This window comes from Mustelus asterias, chromosome 22 (genome assembly GCF_964213995.1).
Source record: "Mustelus asterias chromosome 22, sMusAst1.hap1.1, whole genome shotgun sequence".
NCBI lineage: Eukaryota > Metazoa > Chordata > Chondrichthyes > Carcharhiniformes > Triakidae > Mustelus > Mustelus asterias.
Genome location: NC_135822.1, coordinates 9251179 through 9272007, shown reverse-complemented (window position 1 = coordinate 9272007; position 20829 = coordinate 9251179). Strand labels below are relative to the sequence as shown.

The 20829-nt window shown below is 48.2% G+C and overlaps 1 protein-coding gene across 1 annotated transcript in view; it reads right to left on the bottom strand.

The window, feature by feature from the left end:
* The window catches only part of plekhn1 (pleckstrin homology domain containing, family N member 1), a 51581-nt gene extending 32784 nt beyond the window's left edge, over positions 1–18797 (bottom strand). Inside the window, exons 1-6 of the mRNA XM_078239713.1 lie at positions 18699–18797; positions 17703–17759; positions 14761–14857; positions 7015–7161; positions 3190–3270; positions 1473–1560 (exon numbers count right to left, since the gene is read on the bottom strand). Of these exons, the coding sequence (XP_078095839.1) occupies positions 1473–1560; positions 3190–3270; positions 7015–7161; positions 14761–14857; positions 17703–17737 (448 nt within the window). The 5' untranslated portion in view covers positions 17738–17759; positions 18699–18797. The remainder of the gene's footprint in view (positions 1–1472; positions 1561–3189; positions 3271–7014; positions 7162–14760; positions 14858–17702; positions 17760–18698) is intronic.
* Between the last annotated feature and the right edge of the window lie 2032 nt (positions 18798–20829).

Below are 20829 nucleotides of genomic sequence, written 5' to 3'. Positions count from 1 at the left end.
TCTATGATCTCAGTAGGAACAAGCAATCTCATAACCTCTACACAGGTTATAATTGTACAGTTTGTGTAGGCCTGTGTTTATCCATGTTTCCATCATTAGGCTTGCTTCTGTCTCGAAACCTTCACTCTATGGAAAGGGAGGAAATTAGTACAGTTCTGGACTGTCGGAACAGGTCAGAGGCTGGGAATACTGCGGTGAGTAACTCACCGCCTGACTTACCAAAGCCTGTCCACTATCTACAAGGCACAAGTCAGGAGTCTGATGGAATACTCCCCAGTTGCCTGGATGGGTGCAGCTCCAACAACACTCAAGAAGCTTGACACCATCCAGGACAAAGCAGCCCACTTGATTGGCACCACATCCGCTAACATCCACTCCCTCCACCACCGACGCTCAGTAGCAGCAGTGTGTACTATCTACAAGATGCACTGCAGCAATTCACCAAAGATCCTGAGACAGCACCTTCCAAACTCACAACCACTTCCATCTAGAAGGATGAGGGCAGCAGATACATGGGAACATCACCATCTACAAGTTCCCCTCCAAGCTGCTCACCATCCTGACTTGGAAATATATCGCCGTTCCTTCGCAGTCGTTGGGTCAAAATCCTGGAATTCCCTCCCTAACGGCATTGTGGGTCAACCCACAGCACATGGACTGCAGCGATTCAAGAAGGCAGCTCACCACCACCTTCTCAAGGGCAACTAGGGATGGGCAATAAATGCTGGCCAGCCAGCAACGCCCATGTCCCATGAACAAATTTTAAAAATCAGTTGTTTTTACCAGTTTGTGAATCCAGTGCATTGTTGCTTTACCGGGGTGAGAGACTGAAAGGAGCAGGAGAGAAGAGGGAGAGGATGAAGAGGTGGGAGCAGAGGGGAAGGGGGAAGGAGGCAGGGACAAAGAAAAGGACAGCACAGGAACAGCGCCTTCGGCCCTCCAAGCCTGCGCTGATCATGATACCTGCCTAAACTAAAATCGCATGCACTTACGGAGTCCGTATCCTTCCAGTAAAGAACAAAGATCAAAGTGGGAAGGATAGAGGGGAGGAGGCGAGGAGAGAATAGGTGAGGAAAAGCGGAGACAAAGAGCAGAGGGGGCAATGGCTGAGTAAAGGAGAGATGAGGGGGAAGGTCGGGAGGGAGAGGGGGAAATGGAGAGAGGGAGGGAAGGGGGAAGTGGTGAAGAGGAAAAGGGAAGAGAAAGGAGAGAGCAGATGGATAAGCGGAGGGAAGAATGGAAAGAGGAGAGAAATGCTCCGTGAATAGAAATTCAAAAAGCGAAAATTCAGGACATCACGGGTAAAGAATCCAATTGTTCATTAAACAGAAATTAGGGACATAGATCTTGTGCTAATTGTGATCTTCAATGAATGGCCCTTCAATATTAAAGGATTTTTGGTTGTAAAAGGTAATTAAATAGAAATGACATTTTAATCGGATCATTTAGTACCTAAACTGTTTGCTACATACCTGTAATTTGAAATGTGTGGTTCTGTTCTGAATTCCTGTTCCTATTCTCCATGCTATTTACCATAATCCCTGATAAAGGGAGCAGGCCCTGTACACACAGAGGAGAAAGATAGGATTACAAAGCAATGCATATTACTGTGTTTGTGAATCACCTAATTCATAATTGAAGGTTCTTCCACCATGAAATAACACGATAAGTGTACAAAAGGTTAGCGTGCTTGCTTGAAACTCCTCTGTGTATATTTATTAATTTAAGTCACACATGGAGATGTCACAGTCTGTTCTATTCCACCAGGATTTGAGTTCAGAATAGAATAGAATAGAATCTCTACAGTGCAGAAGGAGTCCCTTTGGCCTATCGAGCCTCCACTGACAGCAATCCCACCCGTGCCCTATCCCCGTAACCCCACGTATTTACCCTGCTAATCCCCCTGATACTAAGGGACAATTTCCCACGGCCAATTCACCTAGCCTGCACATCTTTGGACTGTGGGAGCAAATCGGAGCACCCGGAGGAAACCCACGCAGACATGGGGAGAATGTGCAAACTCTACACTGACAGTCACCTGAGGCCAGAATCGAACCCGGGTCCCTGGCGCTGTGAGGCAGCCGTGCTAACCACTGTGCCACCGTGCCGCTCCAAAAGTTGCCCAAAGATGGACTGGGAGGCTTGGAAGGGAAGGGGGGTTATTTAAGTCCATTTCAGAGCACATATTGAAAAGTTACACAGTTTGAACTCTGGATTTTAATCTCCATCCAAAAGAATGAATAACAGGCCAAAAGGCAAACTGTCTCTCGATATAAGCAGCCAGCATGCACTGAGTGTGTTGAACTGGAAGATCTTCTCCCTCTTGCTCCAATGCCAGGAAATTCAAGAGGAGACTGGATAAATATTTGGAAGAGGGAGCAACTGAGAGGCAATGGCATTTCATAGAACCGCTACAGTAAAGAAGGAGGCCATTCAGTCCATCGAGTCTGCATCAACCCTCTGACAGGATACCTTACCCAGGCCCACCATCCCACCCTATCCCATCGCTACTCCCCCTGACCTACACATCTCAGGAAACTGAGGGAGAATTTAGCATGGCCAATCCACCTAACCTGCACATCTTTGGACTATGGGAGGAAACCGGAGCACCCGGGGGAAACCCAGGGGAGAACATGCAGACTTCACACAGACGGACAGTCACCCCAAGGCCGGAATCGAACCTGGGTCCCTGGTGCTGTGAGGCAGCAGTGCTAACCACTGTGCCGCCCCGTACATTTTTTTGAAGGTTGGGATGAGTTGAATGAATCACAAATGAGGCCCCCGCCTCTCTGATCTTCGGGAATGACAACTCACTCAACCTAATGGATGCACAGAAATCGAAACCCAGTGGGAAATTGATTAATTTCTTAATCCTGTGCAAACATGATTCGTTGCCCACAGGATGGGATCAAACAAAAGGAAAATACTGGAAAAACTCAGCAGGTCTGGCAGCATCTGTGGAGAGAGAGAAACAGAGATAATGGGCGGGATTGTCCGACCGCTCTCGCCCCATTGCCGGAAAAACCCACCCAAAGCCAACGGACATCTGCATGATCCGTGTCCCGCCCGCTACGATTCCCGTGGCGGGCGGGACGGGAAAATTCCGCCCAATGATTTTGATAACGCACGACTCTTCTTCAGAGCTGTTGTGTGGGTCTATGCGGGTTGATGAGTTCAAGTTCGAGTTACCTGGTAAGTGAAGCCACAGAAATCCTCAGAGAGAATAAGGAGGTGGTTCTGGAATAATGCCAAACATCTCTCAATGATATCCTACAATAAGAGACACAGGTTTCTTTACTCGGAGGACTCCGATAAGATCGTATTAGACTTTAAGCAGTGAGTAAATATTGATACACACAACAGACTATTGTTTGATTCTCCCTTTTTAAACAGAAATTGAGACAAACGCCGGAGTTTTTCTGCCACGCCTGGGCGCAGCTCGCGGAATGGAATTCTCCCCTTGGCCTCGGGCGGGATTTTACGAGCCTCGCCCGAACGGGGTCGTAAAATACCGGCCAAGCTGTTCCTCTGGAATTTCATGACCTCATAAAATTCCACGCTTAAAATTCACATAATTCCACAGTTTTGCTGTTGGATCGTTAACTAAAGCAAGCTGCCGGATATTCCCCCTGTGGGATTTGTTAATAAATCGATTCCAGGGTTCTCCTCAGTATTTTGTTCCTCAGGTCTTGCTGTTGGGTTTTTTCGTTCCTGGGATGTGGGCGCTGGTGGCTGGGCCAGCATTTAAGAGTCAACCACTGAGGGTCTGGAGTCACATGTAAGCCAGACTCACATGTAAGGACATTAGTGGACCAGGTGGGTTTTTGCAACAGTCGACAATGGTCATCGTTAGACTTTTAATTCCACGTATTTACTGAATTCAAATTTCACCACCTGCCGTGGTGGGATTTGAACCCAAGTCCCCAGAGCATCACCCTGGGTCCCTGGATTACCAGTCCACTGATGATACCAATATGCCACTGCCTTCCCCCCGTGGGTGTAATGATTTGTTTTGTCACAGTATCATGACAAGAGGACGCACGAGAGTATTTCTGTTCCCATCTGGTTCTGTTCTTACTGCCGGACACTGCAAGGAGGGAGGTGAGGATGGAGAACCTGGATAACAGTCAAGTTTCATTCATGCAAGGAATGGGCGGGTTGTCTTACGAGGAGAGGTTGGCGAGGTTAGGTTTGTTTAGGAGAGTAAGAGGCGACTAGATCGAAACCTTTAAGATCCTGAGGGGTACTGACAGGATTGACGTGGAGAGGATGTTCTCTCTTGTAGAAGAATCTGGAACTAGGGGGCTTTTGATTTGATTTATTATTGTCGCATGTATTAATATACAGTGAAAAATATTGTTTCTTGCACACTATACAGACAAAGCATACCATACATAGGGAAGGAAAGGAGAGAGTGCAGAATGTAGTGTTACAGTCATAGCTAGGGTGTAGAGAAAGATCAACTTAATAAAAAGACAAAGCTAGGTTATAAACTCCACCTTCACTGATAGCTTCTACCATCACTATCCATAGCTCCAAGCTAACGAGATGCATGTGGAAGGCACAGCAATCATAGAAATCATAGAAACCCTACAGTACAGAAAGAGGCCATTCGGCCCATCGAGTCTGCACCTACCACAATCCCACCCAGGCCATACCCCCACATATTTACCCGCTAATCCCTCTAACCGACGCATCTCAGGACTCCAAGGGGCAATTTTTAACCTGGCCAAGCAACCTAACCCGCACATCTTTGGACTGTGGGAGGAAACCGGAGCACCCGGAGGAAACCCACGCAGACACGAAGAGAATGTGCAAACTCCACACAGACAGCCACCCAAGCCGGGAATCGAACCCAGGTCCCTGGAGCTGTGAAGCAGCAGTGCTAACCACTGTGCTACCGTGCCGCCCAACCCGGACTCCCTAAGTGAACTGCATCACACCATCAACAATTGGAGACATAGGCCAGAATTCTACCACTTTGTCTGCCACAGAAGCAGAGCAGGCGAAGGTCTAACAATGGAGGCCCAAGCGAGACCATAAAATCCCGCCCATTATGTGCTCAGTGCCGTGTGTTTGGGTGGATTAGGTGACCTTTGGGCCTATGACTCCCAAAGTTCTCCATAACTGGGGGTTTTCCTCAACCCATGTCTGGACCTACTGTTGAGTAATAGACTGAGATTGATTGTGATGATGAGTCAACCATTCCTGTACCTTTACATCATGCGAAAAGCAGGGGAAAAGCAGAGGTCCCTGGCAATTTTTCCGATAAGCAGTTCTAATATTCCTAAATCCTGGGATGGGACTTGAAGCCACAATCTTGAGTCAGAAATTAGATAGGTGCTTGATGGCATGCACAGACACACTGGGCCGAATGGCCTCTTTCCCTGCTGTAACGCTCCACCAGCAGGATCTTCCACCTAACCAACCGCGTGCTTTGAGACAGTGGAGTCAGCCCGCCATTGGCCGGTGGCAGAATCTACTGGTCCCGCTGTTGTCAGCAGGGTTTCCCGTTGGAACGCACCCCTCCTCGCCGTCAGGAAACCCAGGACGGGGCTGCGCCGTCGGCGGGACTGGAAGATCCTGCCGGCATGAGTGGCCAGAAAATTCCAGTCGATGACTCTGAAAGAGTTCCATCTGCCTGGTCTAACTGGGAATGTAACCAGGCTGGGACTTTGTATCTTTGTCAGATCATCCTCACTACAGTGATATCAGAAAGATTGGCTTCATCCCAATGGAGGTAAGGCCTCTCGACCACTCTGCACCTTGAAGAAATCAGTTCTAATGTAAGAACGTTATGAAAAAAGAGAAGAATAAGACCATTCGGCCCCTCAAGTCTGTTCCACTATTCAGTAGGATCTGGCTGATCTTTTGCATCAACTCCAGTGTCCCATCCATTCCCCATGAGACCAAACGTGTCCATCTCAGTCAGCCTTGAATACATTCAATGATGGATCACCCACAATCTTCTGGGGTAGGGAATTCCAAAGATTCACAACCATCTGAGTGAAGAAATTTCTCCTAAACTCAATCCTAAATGATCATCCCCTTATCCTGAGACTCTGCCCCCATGTTTTAGGCTCCCTAGTCAAGATACAATGTCTACCCTGTCCACTCCCCTCAGAATTGTGTCTGTTGTGAGGAGGTCAGCTCTCATTCTTCTAAACACCAGAGAATATAGACCCAATTTATTCAACCTCTCTTTGGAGGACAACTGGCGGCACAACGACACGGTGGTTAGCACTGCTGCCTCATAGCGCCAGGGACCCGGATTCGATTCCTGGCTTGGGTTACCATCTGTGCAGAGTCTGCACATTCTTCCCGTCTTTGCGTGGGTTTCCTCCGGGTGCCCCGGTTTCCTCCCACAGTCCAAAAGATGTTTTGGTTAGGTGCATTGGCCATGCTAAATTCTTCCTCAGGTGAACCTGAACAGGCACCAGAGTGTGGCGACTCGGGGATTTTCACAGTGACTTCATTGCAGTGTAAGCCTACTTGTGACACTAATAAAATAACATTTTAAAAAATTAAAATTAAACCCAAGGAACCAATCTAGTGCCCATTTGCTTACCATCTCCAATGCAAGCATTTCATAGAATTTCATAAAACTCCCACAGTGCAGAAGGAGGCTATTGGTCCTTCAAGTCTGTACTGACCACAATCCCACCCAGGCCCTATTCCTGTAACCCACACATTTACCCTGCTAATCCCCCTGACACTAGGGGGCAATTTAACATGGCCACACATCTTTGGACTAAGGGAGGAAACTGGAGCACTCGGAGGAAACCCACGCAGACACGGGGAGAATGTACAAACTCCACACAGTGACCCGAGGCCGGAATTAAACCTGGGACCCTAGCGCTGTGAGGTAGCAGTGCTAACCACTGTGTCACCGTACCGTCCTTCCTTAGTCTTAGTCTTATATCCTTCCTTCGTCTTGTCTCCCGAGTCTTAGTCCTAGATCCTTCCTTGGTCTTGTAACATACATGTCTGAACTTGAATTCTGGAATTCCTTACCTTGCAGGGTTGACGGCAGATTTTAACCCTGGAGCAATGAACCATTTTCCCGAGGTCTTCCAGATTCATCCCGCTTTCGTTCCATCCCATGATGGGGTCATTGCATAACCTCATTTCCAGCTCTGCTTTATCATTTGGCTTTGCTTCCTATTTGAAATAGATAAACATGTCGTGACTTGCCATGCAATGGCAATGGAAATTGATCACAAACTAAAGACACACTGAGGGAATGTTTTAACCCCCAACTATGAGGGGATTTGGGTTGAGTGGGATATTAAGATGTTAAAAATAATCTGAAACTGAACACAAGCCGTGTCTAACCTCTTCACTGACAGTTTTAACCGAGTTACACGGGAGTGTGACATGTCTGTGTGGAGATTTGCACATTCTCCTCGTGTCTGCGTGGGTTTCCTCCGGGTGCTCCGGTTTCCTCCCACAGTCCAAAGATGTGCGGGTTAGGTTGATTGGCCAGGTTAAAAATTGCCCCTTAGAGTCCTGAGATGCGTAGGTTAGAGGGATTAGTGGGTAAATTTGTGGGATTGTGGTCGGTGCAGACTCGATGGGCCGAATGGCCTCCTTCTGCACTGTAGGGATTCTATGATTTCTATGATTTCTATGATTTAAATATTCTAATGAAGCTACAGGCCTCACGTAGTTCCTGCATTTTAGGTTTAACCCAGGCTGACTGTGTTTTCTGAGTTCCTGGAAACCCGGCGGCTAAAGGCGGGTGAAGATTGCTGGTCCCAGAAGGTAAATTCCATTCCAGCATAGCTGGACCAGGAGGAGGCGGAGTGCTTCCCCTCACAAGTTTCCTTGGAAACCACACCCCTGCCCCCAAACCCTTCGTGATTGGAACAATCCACTTCCTTCCCAGCCGAGATGACTGCGCCCCCTCACCTTTTAGACACTCACCCCGAGTCACATCCTCTCCGGTCTTCCACTGGCCTCCCAAATCTCTCTCCCTGATCCATCGTCCCAATTCTCCCTGGTTTCCAATCCTCACCCCACCCCTTTTTGATTTCCCACCAGACCTTGATCTCTTCATCTCTCCTTACCACAGCCCCATCTGACCACCAATTCACTCCCCCGCCCCTCACCCTGGTGAAGTCCAACCCCCCACAACCCCACACAAGACCCGTAGATAGAGCTCACCGTCTATCACCTGTACCACCCACACTCTTTGAAATGCCCTCGATGAATCAAAAACTGCAGCATTCATTCACAGAATCATATAATCCCGACAGTGCAGAAGGAGACCATTCGGCCCATCGGGTCTTCAGTGATGCTCCGACAGAGTATCTTACACAGGCCCTATCCCCGTAGCCCACGCATTTGCCCAGCTAATTCCCCCCATCTTGGGACACTTAAGGACAATTTAGCGCGGCCAATCCACCTAACCTGCACGTCTTTTAGAATCTTAGAATCTTAGAAATCCTACAGCACAGAAAGAGGCCATTCGGCCCATCGAGTCTGCACCGACCACAATCCCACCCAGGCCCTACCCCCATATCCCTACATATTTACCCACTAATCCCTCTAACCTACGCATCCCAGGACACTAAGGGCAATTTTTTAGCATGGCCAATCAACCTAACCCGCACATCTTTGGACTGTGGGAGGAAACCGGAGCACCCGGAGGAAACCCACGCAGACACAAGGAGAATGTGCAAACTCCACACAGACAGTGACCCGAGCCGGGAATCGAACCCAGGTCCCTGGAGCTGTGAGGCAGCAGTGCTAACCACTGTGCTACCGTGCCGCCCTCCCTTAGGTTTACGGCCTGTCTTTTGGTCGAAGTCATGCTAGACAATATTGGTAACTCACATATTCGTGTGATGTGCCAAACTGGTTTGTTTGCTATTTTAAACCTGAATAAAAGGATTAGCACCTCAGTTTAAAAAAAAAGATGCAGGAATTCCATTCCAGCAGCCTAGAGGATTTGACATTGATACGACAAGAGCATGATTACTTAAAAAAAACTGCTAAAAATATTTTTCACACTGCACTGTTCAAGGCAGGGGAGGCACAAAACACACAGTGGCTAACACTGCTGCCTCACAGCACCAGGTACCCGGGTTCAATTCCCGGCTTGGATCACTGCCTGTGCGGAGTTTGCACATTCTCGCCGTGTCTGCGTGGGTTTCCTCCGGGTGCTCCGGTTTCCTCCCACAGTCCGAAAGACATGCTGGTTAGGTGCGTTGGCTGTGCTAAATTCTCCCTCAGTGTACCCGAACAGGAGTGTGGTGACTAGGGGATTTTCACAGTAACTTCATTGCAGTGTTAATGTAAGCCTACTTGGACACTAATAAACCTTAAACATTTAGTTACCAAAAAAATATTGTTCACTTATTGTTAGTGGAGTTTCTGACCTTCCAGAAATAGAGGAGGGATGAGTGTGAAACATTAGCAATCTATTTAATTGAGTTTGTTTATTTATTGTCAGAAGTAGACTTACATTAACACTGCAATGAAGTTACTGTGAAAATCCCCTAGTCGCCACACTCCGGCGCCTGTTCGGGTACCCTGAGGGAGAATTTAGCATGGTCAATGCACCAAACCAGCATGTCGTTTGGACTGTGGGAGGAAACCGGAGCACCCAGAGGAAACCCACACAGACACGGGGAGAATGTGCAAACTCCACACAGACAGTGACCCAAACCGGGAATCGAACCTGGGCCCCTCGTGCTGTGAGGCAGCAGTGCTAACCACCGTGCCGCCCAACCGAGCTGGTGCTGGTGTGGTAGGAAAGTTTGGGAACAATACAAAGGGGGTTCGACATAACTGTTTGGTTCTGAACCCATCGGGCGCCAGCCAGGTGTATTTCCTGCAGCAATGGGTTCTGGGTGAGCCGAACCATTGCTGAGGCCAAGTGTACGGCTGCAGAGTTTTCACAAAACCTGGGCTGACTCTCTCCCACATGGACCTTTGGCCACAAGCTCCAGAGGCCTAGGCCACACACTGTTGGAGTTAAAACAAAGCACTACGATTGCTGGAAGTTTGAATCAAAGTAGAGTCGGGACTTGTATTGCTACACTGTCTTTCGCAATCTCAGCATTCCCCGCAGCTCTTTTCAGCTGAGTGCTTCTTGAAGTGTTGTAATAGAGGAAATGTGTCAGCTAACCTGTGCACAGCAAGATCCCCGACACAGCAATAGGACAAGTGACCCAACAACCGCATTCTAATAGTAGGGTCTATGCATGAATGTGGCCCAATCCATCACGCAAACCAGCTTCCCATCCATCGAGTCTGTCTACACTTCCCACTGCCTTAGATTAGCAGCCAGCATAATTAAGGACTCCACGCACCCCGGACATTCTCTCTTCCACCTTCTTCCATCAGGAAAAAGATACAAAAATACAAGAGGGGATTTTCACAGTCACTTCATTGCAATGTGAATGTCAGCCTACTTGTGACCAATAAATAAACTTTAAAGTCTGAGGTCACATACCAATTGACTCAAGAACAGCTTCTTCCCTGCTGACATCAGACTTTTGAATGGACCTACCCCGTACTAAAGTTGATCTTTCTCTACACCCTAGCTATGACTGTAACACTACATTCTGCACCCTCTCCTTTCCTTCTCTATGAACAGTATGCTTTGTCTGTGCAGTGCGCAAGAAACAATACTTTTCACTGTGTACTAATACATGTGATGATAATAAATCAAATTAAAGGTGAGAGGGAGAAGTTCAAAGGTGTGAGGAAGTTTTTTTTCCCCCCACACAGAGAATGATAGGCGTCTGGAATGTGCTGCCAGGGGTGGTGGGTGGAGGCAGATACGATTGGGGCGTTCAGATAAGCGCATGAATATGCAAGGAAGAGAGGGATAGGGACCATGGGCAGGCAGAGGATCAGTTTAATTTGGTGTCATGTTCGGCACAACATTGTGGGCCAAAGGGCCTGTTCCTGTGTTGTGCTGTTCCATGTGCATATCTGAAATGTCATAACTTGTCATTTCTCTTTAAGGTTGTACACATCCAGCCATTGGCAACACGGGGCAAGATTCTAGTGCATATTTATTTTTCAAATGTATTTTATTTCCTTACGCACGTCCCAATGTGGCCTTTTCCTAAACCTCTCCCAGCTCTCCAAGTTGTTAATAGCAAACCTGACCGCCAGCAGTTACACAAGAATACGGAAGTCTTGCAATATCCCTCAACATTAATTGGCTTTATGTCCTGTGTCTTTGATGTGGCTGGGGCCTGTCAGTACATCCCCGAGGCAGGATGATTCAGAACTTGGTCTAAACTAGCAAAAAGGCAATGGGACACAATAACCACCTGTAGCACAAGCACATCTCTGCATTCTATCAGTCAAATCTTAAAGGATCACATCGCATCCCCAGAACTACACTGTAAAAAAAAAACACCGATAGGCAGTATGGATGGCTACATTGGGAGTCACTTGGCTCAGTGGGTAGCAAGCTTAGCTCTGGGGCAGAGATTTGTGGGTTCAAGTGTCACTCCAGTTAGGTGTATGCACAGGCTAACTGCTGTACTGGAAGGCATGCTGAACTGGGAGAGGTGCCTCCTTTCGAACGAGGTCCCTTGACGCTATTTTAAAGAGGGGAAGTGAGTTCTCCCGGGCAAACAACATCACTGAAGCCAAATTATCTCGGAATTATCACACTGCTGTCTGTGGGAGCATGCTGCGCACAAATTGGTTGCCCCGGGTTTCACATTCCACCAGTTGTTATTCTTCAAAGAGAGAATGTTTCCCGTCTCCTTCAGCTAAATCTCCGTTCACTGCAGCGGGACTGGTGAATCCCGCCGGAGTGAACGGCCAGATAATTCTGCCCAGTGCGTCTCCCACTCCGGGTGTTATACCTGGAGTTGTGAGGATTCAGTCGGAGAACTGAGTCACACGAAGAAAAATGATCCATTTAGAAATCAGTCTCACTGACTCTGTGGTCCACAAAGTGACAGAAAAAAGCTCAGCAAATCAGAGAATGGCTAGCGTGCAGAAAGAGGCCTTTCAGCCCATCGAGCCTTCCACTGACAACAATCCCACCCATGCCTTCTCCCCGTAACCCCAGGTATTTACACTCCTAACACCCCCCCCCCCCCCTCCCCAACACTAAGGGGCAATTTAACATGGCCAATCCACCTAACCCGCACATCCTTGGAGTGTGGGAGGAATCCGGAGCACACGGAGGAAGCCCACGCAGATACGGGGAGAATGTGCAGACTCCGCGCAGGCAGTCACCCGAGGCCGGAATTGAACCCGGGTCCCTGGTGCTGTGACACAGCAGAGCTAACCACTGTGTGACAACATGCTGCCCACAAATGTGACGAGCAAAGTCACCTCGCACCCCTCGTGCCTCAGTTTCCAGGAAGAAGTACAAGGCACGGTGGTTAGCACTGCTGCCTCACATCTCCAGAGACCTAGGTTCGATTCCCGGCTTGGGTCACTGTCTGTGTGGAGTTTGCACGTTCTCCCCGTGTCTGCGTGGGTTTCCTCCGGGTGCTCCGGTTTCCTCCCACAGTCCAAAGATGTGTGGGTTGGGTGCATTGGCCATGCTAAATTGCCCCTTAGTGTCCTGGGATGCGTCGGTTTGAGGGGTAAATATGTGGGATTACAGGGATAGGGTCCAGGTGGGATTGTTGTTGGTGCAGACTCGATGGGCCGAATGGCCTCCTCCTGCACTGTAGGGATTCTACGGTTTGTATGAATATCAGTATCGTTGCCCGTTGCTGTATTCAGATGGATGGTTGAGGTACAGATGCAGCTTGGGGCTCTGAGGGAGACATTTACAGCAGGAATTCGCGAGAGAGTATAAGGGCCACAGCTGGCACTGCAATAACTCAGGAAATTACACCATCTATCGCCTGGTAAAACCTGAGCTTTTACAGCGAGAACAAACGGTAGTTGCACCAATAGAAACACGGTGGACCTCTGAAGGATGAGTTGTTCCTCAGTGAAACTGTATATCAGGGAGCAGGCATAGCCTCAGGAACACTCTGATATCACTCTCTGGCTGGCTTGTTTTCAGAGAGAGTGTTCCATTACCAAGTATCCCACTTAATACTCACATTTTCATATACATAAATGATAACAGAATATACCTTTCATTAAATTGTCTCGAAGCTCTTATTACAATGAATTATTTCAGAGTGCCGTGCACATTGATAGGTGCAGGAGTCAGCAAGTCAGAAGCAGCAATGAATGACCAGTCCACCGACCTCTAGGCAGTAATTGATGAGGGGTACGTGTTGGTCAGGTCACCCAGGAGAATCATACAGCACACAAGGCCATTTGGTCCATCATGCCTGTGCTGGTTCTTTCAAAGAGCTATCTAATTGGTCCAATGTCCCCTTTTCCCTACACTTATTTCCTGTTCAGGTATTTCCTTTTAATAGCTAGGATCAGATCTGCTTTCGCCGTCGCTTCGGGCAGTGCGTTGAAGACCATATCGGCACCTACCTCTTCCCTCATTTGCCAATTAACCCACTCGTAATCGACCTTACTATCGGTGGACACAGCTTCTCACCGTTTACTCTGTCAGAGCCCCTCCCTGCTCTTCTTGCACCAGGGAATCTTCAACTGCCACTTGACATTCAGACAGGGTCATTGTTTAAGGTCTCACTCCCAAAGGACGGCACCTCTGACAACGCGGCACCCCTTCGCCTCTGCACTTATGTACTAGCTTAGATTATGAACTCAAACCATAGAATTCCTACAGTGCAGAAGGAGGCTATTCAGCCCATTGAATCTGCACCGATTCTCCAACGCAGCAACTTACAAAGGCCCTACCCCGTAACCCCATATGTTTACCCCGCTAATCCCCCTAACCCACACATCTTGGGACACTAAGGGGAAGTTTACCATGGCCAATCCACCTAACCCACACACCTTTGGACTTTGGGAGGAAACCAGAGCACCCGGAGGAAACCCACGCAGACACAGAGAGAACGTACAAATTCCACACAGATGCTCACCCAAGGTCGGAATCGAACCGAGGACCCTGGCGCTGTGAGGCGGCAGCGCTAACCACTATGCCATGCACCAAATCCTGATGTGGGTTCAAATTTTCACTTCCACAACAGTGGCTGCACTTCAATAGACCATAAGACATAGGAGCAGAATTAGGCCACTCGGCCCATCGAGTCTGCTTTGCCATTCAATCATGACTGATATTTTTCTCATCCCCATTCTCCTGCCTTTTCCCCATAACCCCTGATCCCCTTATTAATCAAGAACCTATCTATCTCTGTCTTAAAGACACTCAATGCCCTGGCCTCCACAGCCTTCTGTGGCAAAGAGTTCCACAGATTCACCACTCTCTGGCTGAAGAAATTCCTCCTTATCTCTGTATTAAAGGATCATCCCTTTAGCCTGAGGTTGGGCCCTCTGGTTCTAGTTTTTCCTACTAGTGGGAACATCCTCTCTGCGTCCACTCTATCCAGGCCTCGCAGTATCCTGTAAGTTTCAATAAGATCCCCCCTCATCCTTCTAAACTCCAAAGAGTACAGACCCAGAGTCCTCAACCGTTCCTCATACGACAAGCTCTTCATTCCAGATACTTAATTGATTGTGGGAATGTTCTGAAGTCGTGAAAGGCGCTGTAGAAATGCAAGCTTTCCTTTTTACTGATAGCACATTGTTAATGAATGGATGAAGTGCGGTCAATGTCACACAGCAGGAGGGAGTGGGGGCCTGGTTATACAGCAATGTTATACTCTAGTGTCGCAGACATTTTAAATTCGCGTGTTATGGTTTTTAACATTGGAGCAAACGGCAGCTTACCTTCACTGGACGTGTTTCTGCCGGTGGCGTGGCTTCAGTTTGATCAGCCGTTGGCTCCTTCCTCAGCTTGGTATAAACATCTGGCTGTTCTGGCTCCCTAATAGAGAGACAGTAATCAAATTACATTTGTTTTTTTGGAGGGATTATTATGCGGTAACACATTCCAGAACATCTTCAACATTGGGAAGCATTGATGAAGCGGGAACTGTGCTACAAGATATTGCAGCTCTGACGAACGGTCATTCAGACTCGAAACGTTGGCTCTATTCGGGCAAGCGTTCTCCAAGGCGGCCTTCACGACACACGACAACGCAAAGTCGCTGAGCAGAGACTGATAGCCAAGTTCCGCACACACGAGGACGGCCTCAACCGGGATCTTGGGTTCATGTCACACTATCTGTAACCCCCCACGACTTGCCTGGGCTTGCAAAATCTCACTCACTGTCCTGTCTGGAGACAATACACATCTCTTTAACCTGTGCTTAACCCTCTCTCCACTCACATTGTCTGTACCTTTGAGACTTGATTACCTGTAAAGACTCACATTCCAACCATTATTTTGTAAATTGAGTTTGTGTCTTTATGTGCCCTGTTTGTGAACAGAACTCCCACTCACCCGACGAAGGAGCAGCGCTCCGAAAGCCAGTGGCTTTTGCTACCAAATAAACCTGTTGGACTTTAACCCGGTGTTGTGAGACTTGTTACTCTATTCTCTCTCCACTGACGCTGTCGGACCCGCTGAGATTTTCCAGCATTTTTCTGCTTTTGTTTCAGATTCCAGCATCCACAGTATTTTGCGTTTATTTTGCTACAAGATATTGATTTGACCAACAATCCCGTTGCAATTTAACAGAGGAATTTGTGTGTATCGTGCGCTAATAAGGGTGAGGGATCCGTGTGCTGGTGAATAGGTGCCAGATTGCAACATAAAGTCTGCTCCAAAGGCGCAGTGCACCTTCCTCTGTTTGCTAAACTTGTTGAAAGAGTTTGCGTGAGTTTTAAACCAGGAAATATTCCCAAAGGTGTCCAGGTCTGAAGTCCTTGCTGTTTCAATGTGATATCTTTTCCTCCTTCACACATCAACCCCATCATTGGCTGTCCAATGACATGACAAGTGCTGGAAAATGGGATTAGCGTGACTTGACAATCGTAGAATCCCTACAGTGCAGAAGGAGGCCATTCGGCCCACCGAGCCTGCACCGACAACAATCCCATCCAGGCCCCATCTCCACTCACCTGAAGAAGGAGCAGCGCTCCAAAAGCTCGTGATTCCAAATAAACATGTTGGACTTTAACCTGTGTTGTAAGATTTCTTACTATTCCCCTAATGCCATGTATTTACCCTGCTAGTCCCCCTGACATTAAGGGTCAATTTAGCATGGCCAATCCACCTAACCCACACATCTTTGGACTGTGGAAGGAAACCAGAGCACCCAGAGGAAACCCACGCAAACACGCACCATGCCAACCTGGTAGTGCCAACCTATGCCAGATGGCAGTGCCAGGGGTGTATCCCAGTGGGTACCTTATGGGGGGGGGGGGGGGGGGGGGGGGGATTCATTAATGTGTGGTGGTGAGGGGGGAGTGGACATGGAAGATGAGGATGCCGACGATGGCTGTTTGGGTGGGGGGTTGGGGGGGAAGGAACCGACATTCCGGGGGGGGGGGGGGGGCGCAGATGTTGGGGTGCTGGCAATGACTGCTGGGGGAAGGAAGGTGGGGGGGGGGATCAAGGGGACAAATGCCGACTCTGATTGCCGGGGGTGAATGCCAACTCTGATTGCGGGAGAGGCAAGGGATGGCGGGGAGCCCCCTGAGACGTCCGTGGTGGGATGGAAGAGGGGGGGGCGGGAGGTTACTTTTTGGTCTGATTGGGGTGCCCTTTAAACATGGCGCCCCGATCTCAGTGCAGCTGGGTTTTGCCGGCGCACTCAGGCCTCATCCCTCTACAGGATGGTGTGAAACGCACCCAGCTGTTTTTTTTTGTGGCAGAGTGTGGTAAGATACGGAAGGAAAACTGCCCAGTTTCTCTGGAGCGAAACACCCTGTTTTTCCTCACCAGAACTAACACTGCCAATCATGGTAAGATTTTTCCCCAATGTCTAAATGCTTCTGCTGGATATTCTGTCACGATCATTGCAGCACCTGACTTGTGAGCGCTTGAGGGAAATATAGGGTTGAGCATCACATTTGTAGTTAGAACATAGAAAACTACAGCACAAAACAGGCCCTTCGGCCCCACAAGTTGTGCCGAACATATCCCTACCTTTTAGGCCTACCTATAACCCTCCATCCTATTAAGTCCCATGTACCCATCCAGGAGTCTCTTAAAAAGACCCTATTGAGTTTGCCTCCACCACCACTGACGGCAGCCGATTCCACTCGCCCACCACCCTCTGTGTGAAAAACTTACCCCTAACATTTCCCCTGTACCTATGAATGGTAAATTCTGCCTGTCACATCCACAAACAAGAAAACTTTAAACAAGAACTAAGATGTGATTCTTTGCGCTATTACACAATAAATGAAAACTGATTAATTAAAAGAGTGTTTTAATTATAATTGAACATGCATTAACTGCTCTGTAATCGCACATCCTTCTTCCATTATAGCATGGTGGCACAGTGATTAGCACCGCTGCCTCACAGTGCCAGGGACCTGGGTTCGATTCCCGGTTCGGGTCACTGTCTGTGCAGAATTTGCACGTTCTCCCCGTGTCTGCGTGGGTTTCCTCCGGGTGCTCCTGTTTCCTCCCACAGTCCGAAAGACGTGCAGGTTAGGTGCATTGGCCATGCTAAATTCTCCCTCAGTGTAACCCAAACAGGTGCCGGAGTGTGGCAACTAGGGGATTTTCACAGTAACTTAATTGCAGTGTTAATGCAAGCCTACGTGTGACATTAATAAAATTTAAATTAAAAAAAAATTAAAATTAAACCCCTCACCTCAGGAACCAATCTGGTGCCCATTTGCTTATCATCTCCAATGCAAGTGCATCCTTCCTTAAAACACAACTCGAATTATGGAATTCCTAACCTTGCAGGGTTGACAGGAGATTTCATCCCTGGAACAATGAATCATTTTCCCGAGGTCTTCCAGATTCATCCCACTTAAATTCTATTTCATTTAATCTAAGCCTACTTGTGACATGAATAAGTAAACTAAACTAAGCGCTATCGCTCCCACTGCAGTGTGTAGAAGGGACAATGTCCCTCACAGTGTCTCAAAAACTAAACCTCACTCTAAGAGGTTCACGAACCTCCCAGAAGAGGAAATGTCATTGAAAAATCGAATTGATCGGGAGGAGATTTTGTCAGGTTTAAAGTTCTTTTGGCCGTGCGTTGGTTAATAGATTCAGCAAAATTCCTTTGTGTATTATTTTCACACACTTAAGAGTAAATGAGGCTGACAGCACATTATCTGGTGTGTGTTTTACTTGGGGGACGCTGCACCTCATGGATGTGGTCGAGTCCGACTGGAATTCAGACTAATACTCAGGTTCACATATCAATCACCCAGGCTGTGCTGCTGGGGTTTATCCGGATCTGCGATCAAGTTACAGCCTTGTCACTCACTCCCATTCATGTACAACTTTGCACGTTCCACGCTGAGTTTGGCATGAACTTTTCGCCAGAGTCTTATTTTGAACCCCCCGAGTGACAGCTTTTGCTGCCTAATTATAGAAAGAAGTTAGAACCCCTGAGCTGTCCAAAACTTTTAACCTGCGTTAACAACTGCCCGCCGCCCTGAAGGAAGCATTCTGGTCAAATGCTGTTTGAAGAACATTTTTTTAAAAAGGTTTTGTGTGTTAACAGTGTCCAGTTCAGAGTTTTTTTGTGTGTGTATTTTGCTGGACACTGCTCGGGACATTCTCAGCACAATCCCTGCCAGTTGGGTTGAAGTTAAAATAATTTGCCACACTGATGGACAGATTTTAAGACCACGTACCATTTATACCTCGATGCTTCTGAGCGATGCTTCCGCGGGCGATGCCTCCTCCTCCTGGGGATACAAGAGACGTTATTGCCCATCCTACTGGCTGGATCCTGGGATCGCTCCAGTCGGACCTCCACACCCCAGTGTCAAATCCAAACTGGGAGCGGTGCGCTGACGGCTGGCTCACTGGAGTGCTCGACTCTTCCCCTGGCTTCCGGCTTTAAGTGAATGACTCCAGTGGGTGGGGTCTCGGCGGAGTCAAACCTGACAGGTGGGTCACAGGTCTTGTTTTCTCCCCAGATAAAACGTACAGCTCCAGGCAGCGGGCCATCGAGGGGGTGGGGTCGTCCCGACCTGATTGTCTGTCCCTCATGATGTGGAGATGCGGGCGTTGGACTGGGGTGAACACAGTAAGAGTTTTAACAACACCAGGTTAAAGTCCAACAGGTTTGTTTGGTAGCAAATGCCATTAGCTTTCGGAGCGCTGCTCCTTCGTCAGATGGAAATCCACTCCATCTGACGAAGGAGCAGCGCTCCGAAAGCTAATGGTATTTGCTACCAAACAAACCTGTTGGACTTTAACCTGGTGTTGTTAAAACCCTTACTGTGTCTGCCCCTCTACCATGGCTATATTCGCGGCCGGGTGTCCCCTGGAATGGGAGCGTGCAGTGTCCCAGGGCACCACGGAAGCCTTCCCTGCTCGCTGGGCACCACAGGGACTGGGGTGTATTATTGAACCCCCCTTTAATCACATTTTTAAGTTGATGTTTTAAGTTTCCTTTCCGCTTCTGTTTTTTTTGTTTCGGGCGGTTCCCCTCCTTTTAGGGAGCTGCCCCCTTTTTTGAGTTGTCCTTAAGTTAGTTTGATTTTGTTTATTTGGCTCGACAGGAAAAGATATCCCGGATAAAACGTGACACCATAATGCCTTGCAGGTGAATGAATCCTGCAGGGTCGTTCTTTGGTGGGAAGATTTTTTTGTTTGTGTTATGGCTGACTTGATTGTACAAGCCTGCAGTGTGTGAAGTCCCTCCTCTGTACCAACAACCAGAAAGCGTGTTTATAATTGAATTGGCTTGTTTATTTTAGCTACTTAGGCGTGCATTACCTCCCAGTTATTAGTTCTGCTGAAAAATACTCGTCAGTATCAAGTGACGTTAATTGCTTTATAGCACCATGTGGGTACATGTCAGAGCCTATCCTGTCATCAGGTACTATTGTTAGTGTGTGGGTTAGCTGATAACGAGAAGGATTAAGCTAAGGCGGCCTGGTCATTCTGGCCATTCTAGCCCACCGCGCCTGTGGATGATGAAGGCTCACGCACTTACCACACAACTCCAAGCTACTTCCTGAGAGAGGAGCAAACCGGTTTAGCAAAAGATAAATAGATTAGGAAACTCCTCTCTGACTCAGAACTCTTCAGAGATGAAGCCATTGCTTCTCTAACTGCAAATGTCCTCTTGTCTGAGAAAACTCTCAAGATCCCTATATAGGGCTGCAGTGCCTCCATCTTCACCACCTGTCTCAGCAATTTACTCTGTTGACTTGATTTGACTTATTATTGCCACATGTATTGGGATACAGTGAAAAAAAAGTTTATTTATTAGTGTCACAAGTAGGCCTACATTAACACTGCAATGAAGTTACTGTGAAAAAACCCTCGTTGCCACACTCCAGCGCCTGTTCGGGTACATTGAGGAAGAATTTAGCACGGCCAATGCACCTAACCAGCACATCTTTTGGGAGGAAACCAGAACACCCGGAGGAAACCCACGCAGACACTGGGAGAACATGCAAACTCCGCACAGACAGTGGCCAAAGCCAGGAATTGAACCCAGGTCCCTGGCGCTGTGAGGCAGCAGCGCTAACCACTGTGCCACCGTGCCGCCCGCAGTATTGTTTCTTGCACACTTTACAGACAAAACATCTCATTCATAAAGTACACAGGGGAGAAGGAAAGGAGAGGGCTATTCAGAAGTCTAATGGCAGCAGGGAAGAAGCTGCTCTTGAGTCGCTTGGTACGTGATCTCAGATCTCTGTATCTTTATCCCGATGGAAGAAGCTGGAAGAGAGAATGTCCGGGATGTATGGGGTCCTTTATTATACTGGTTGCATTTCCGAGGCAGCAGGAAGTGTAGA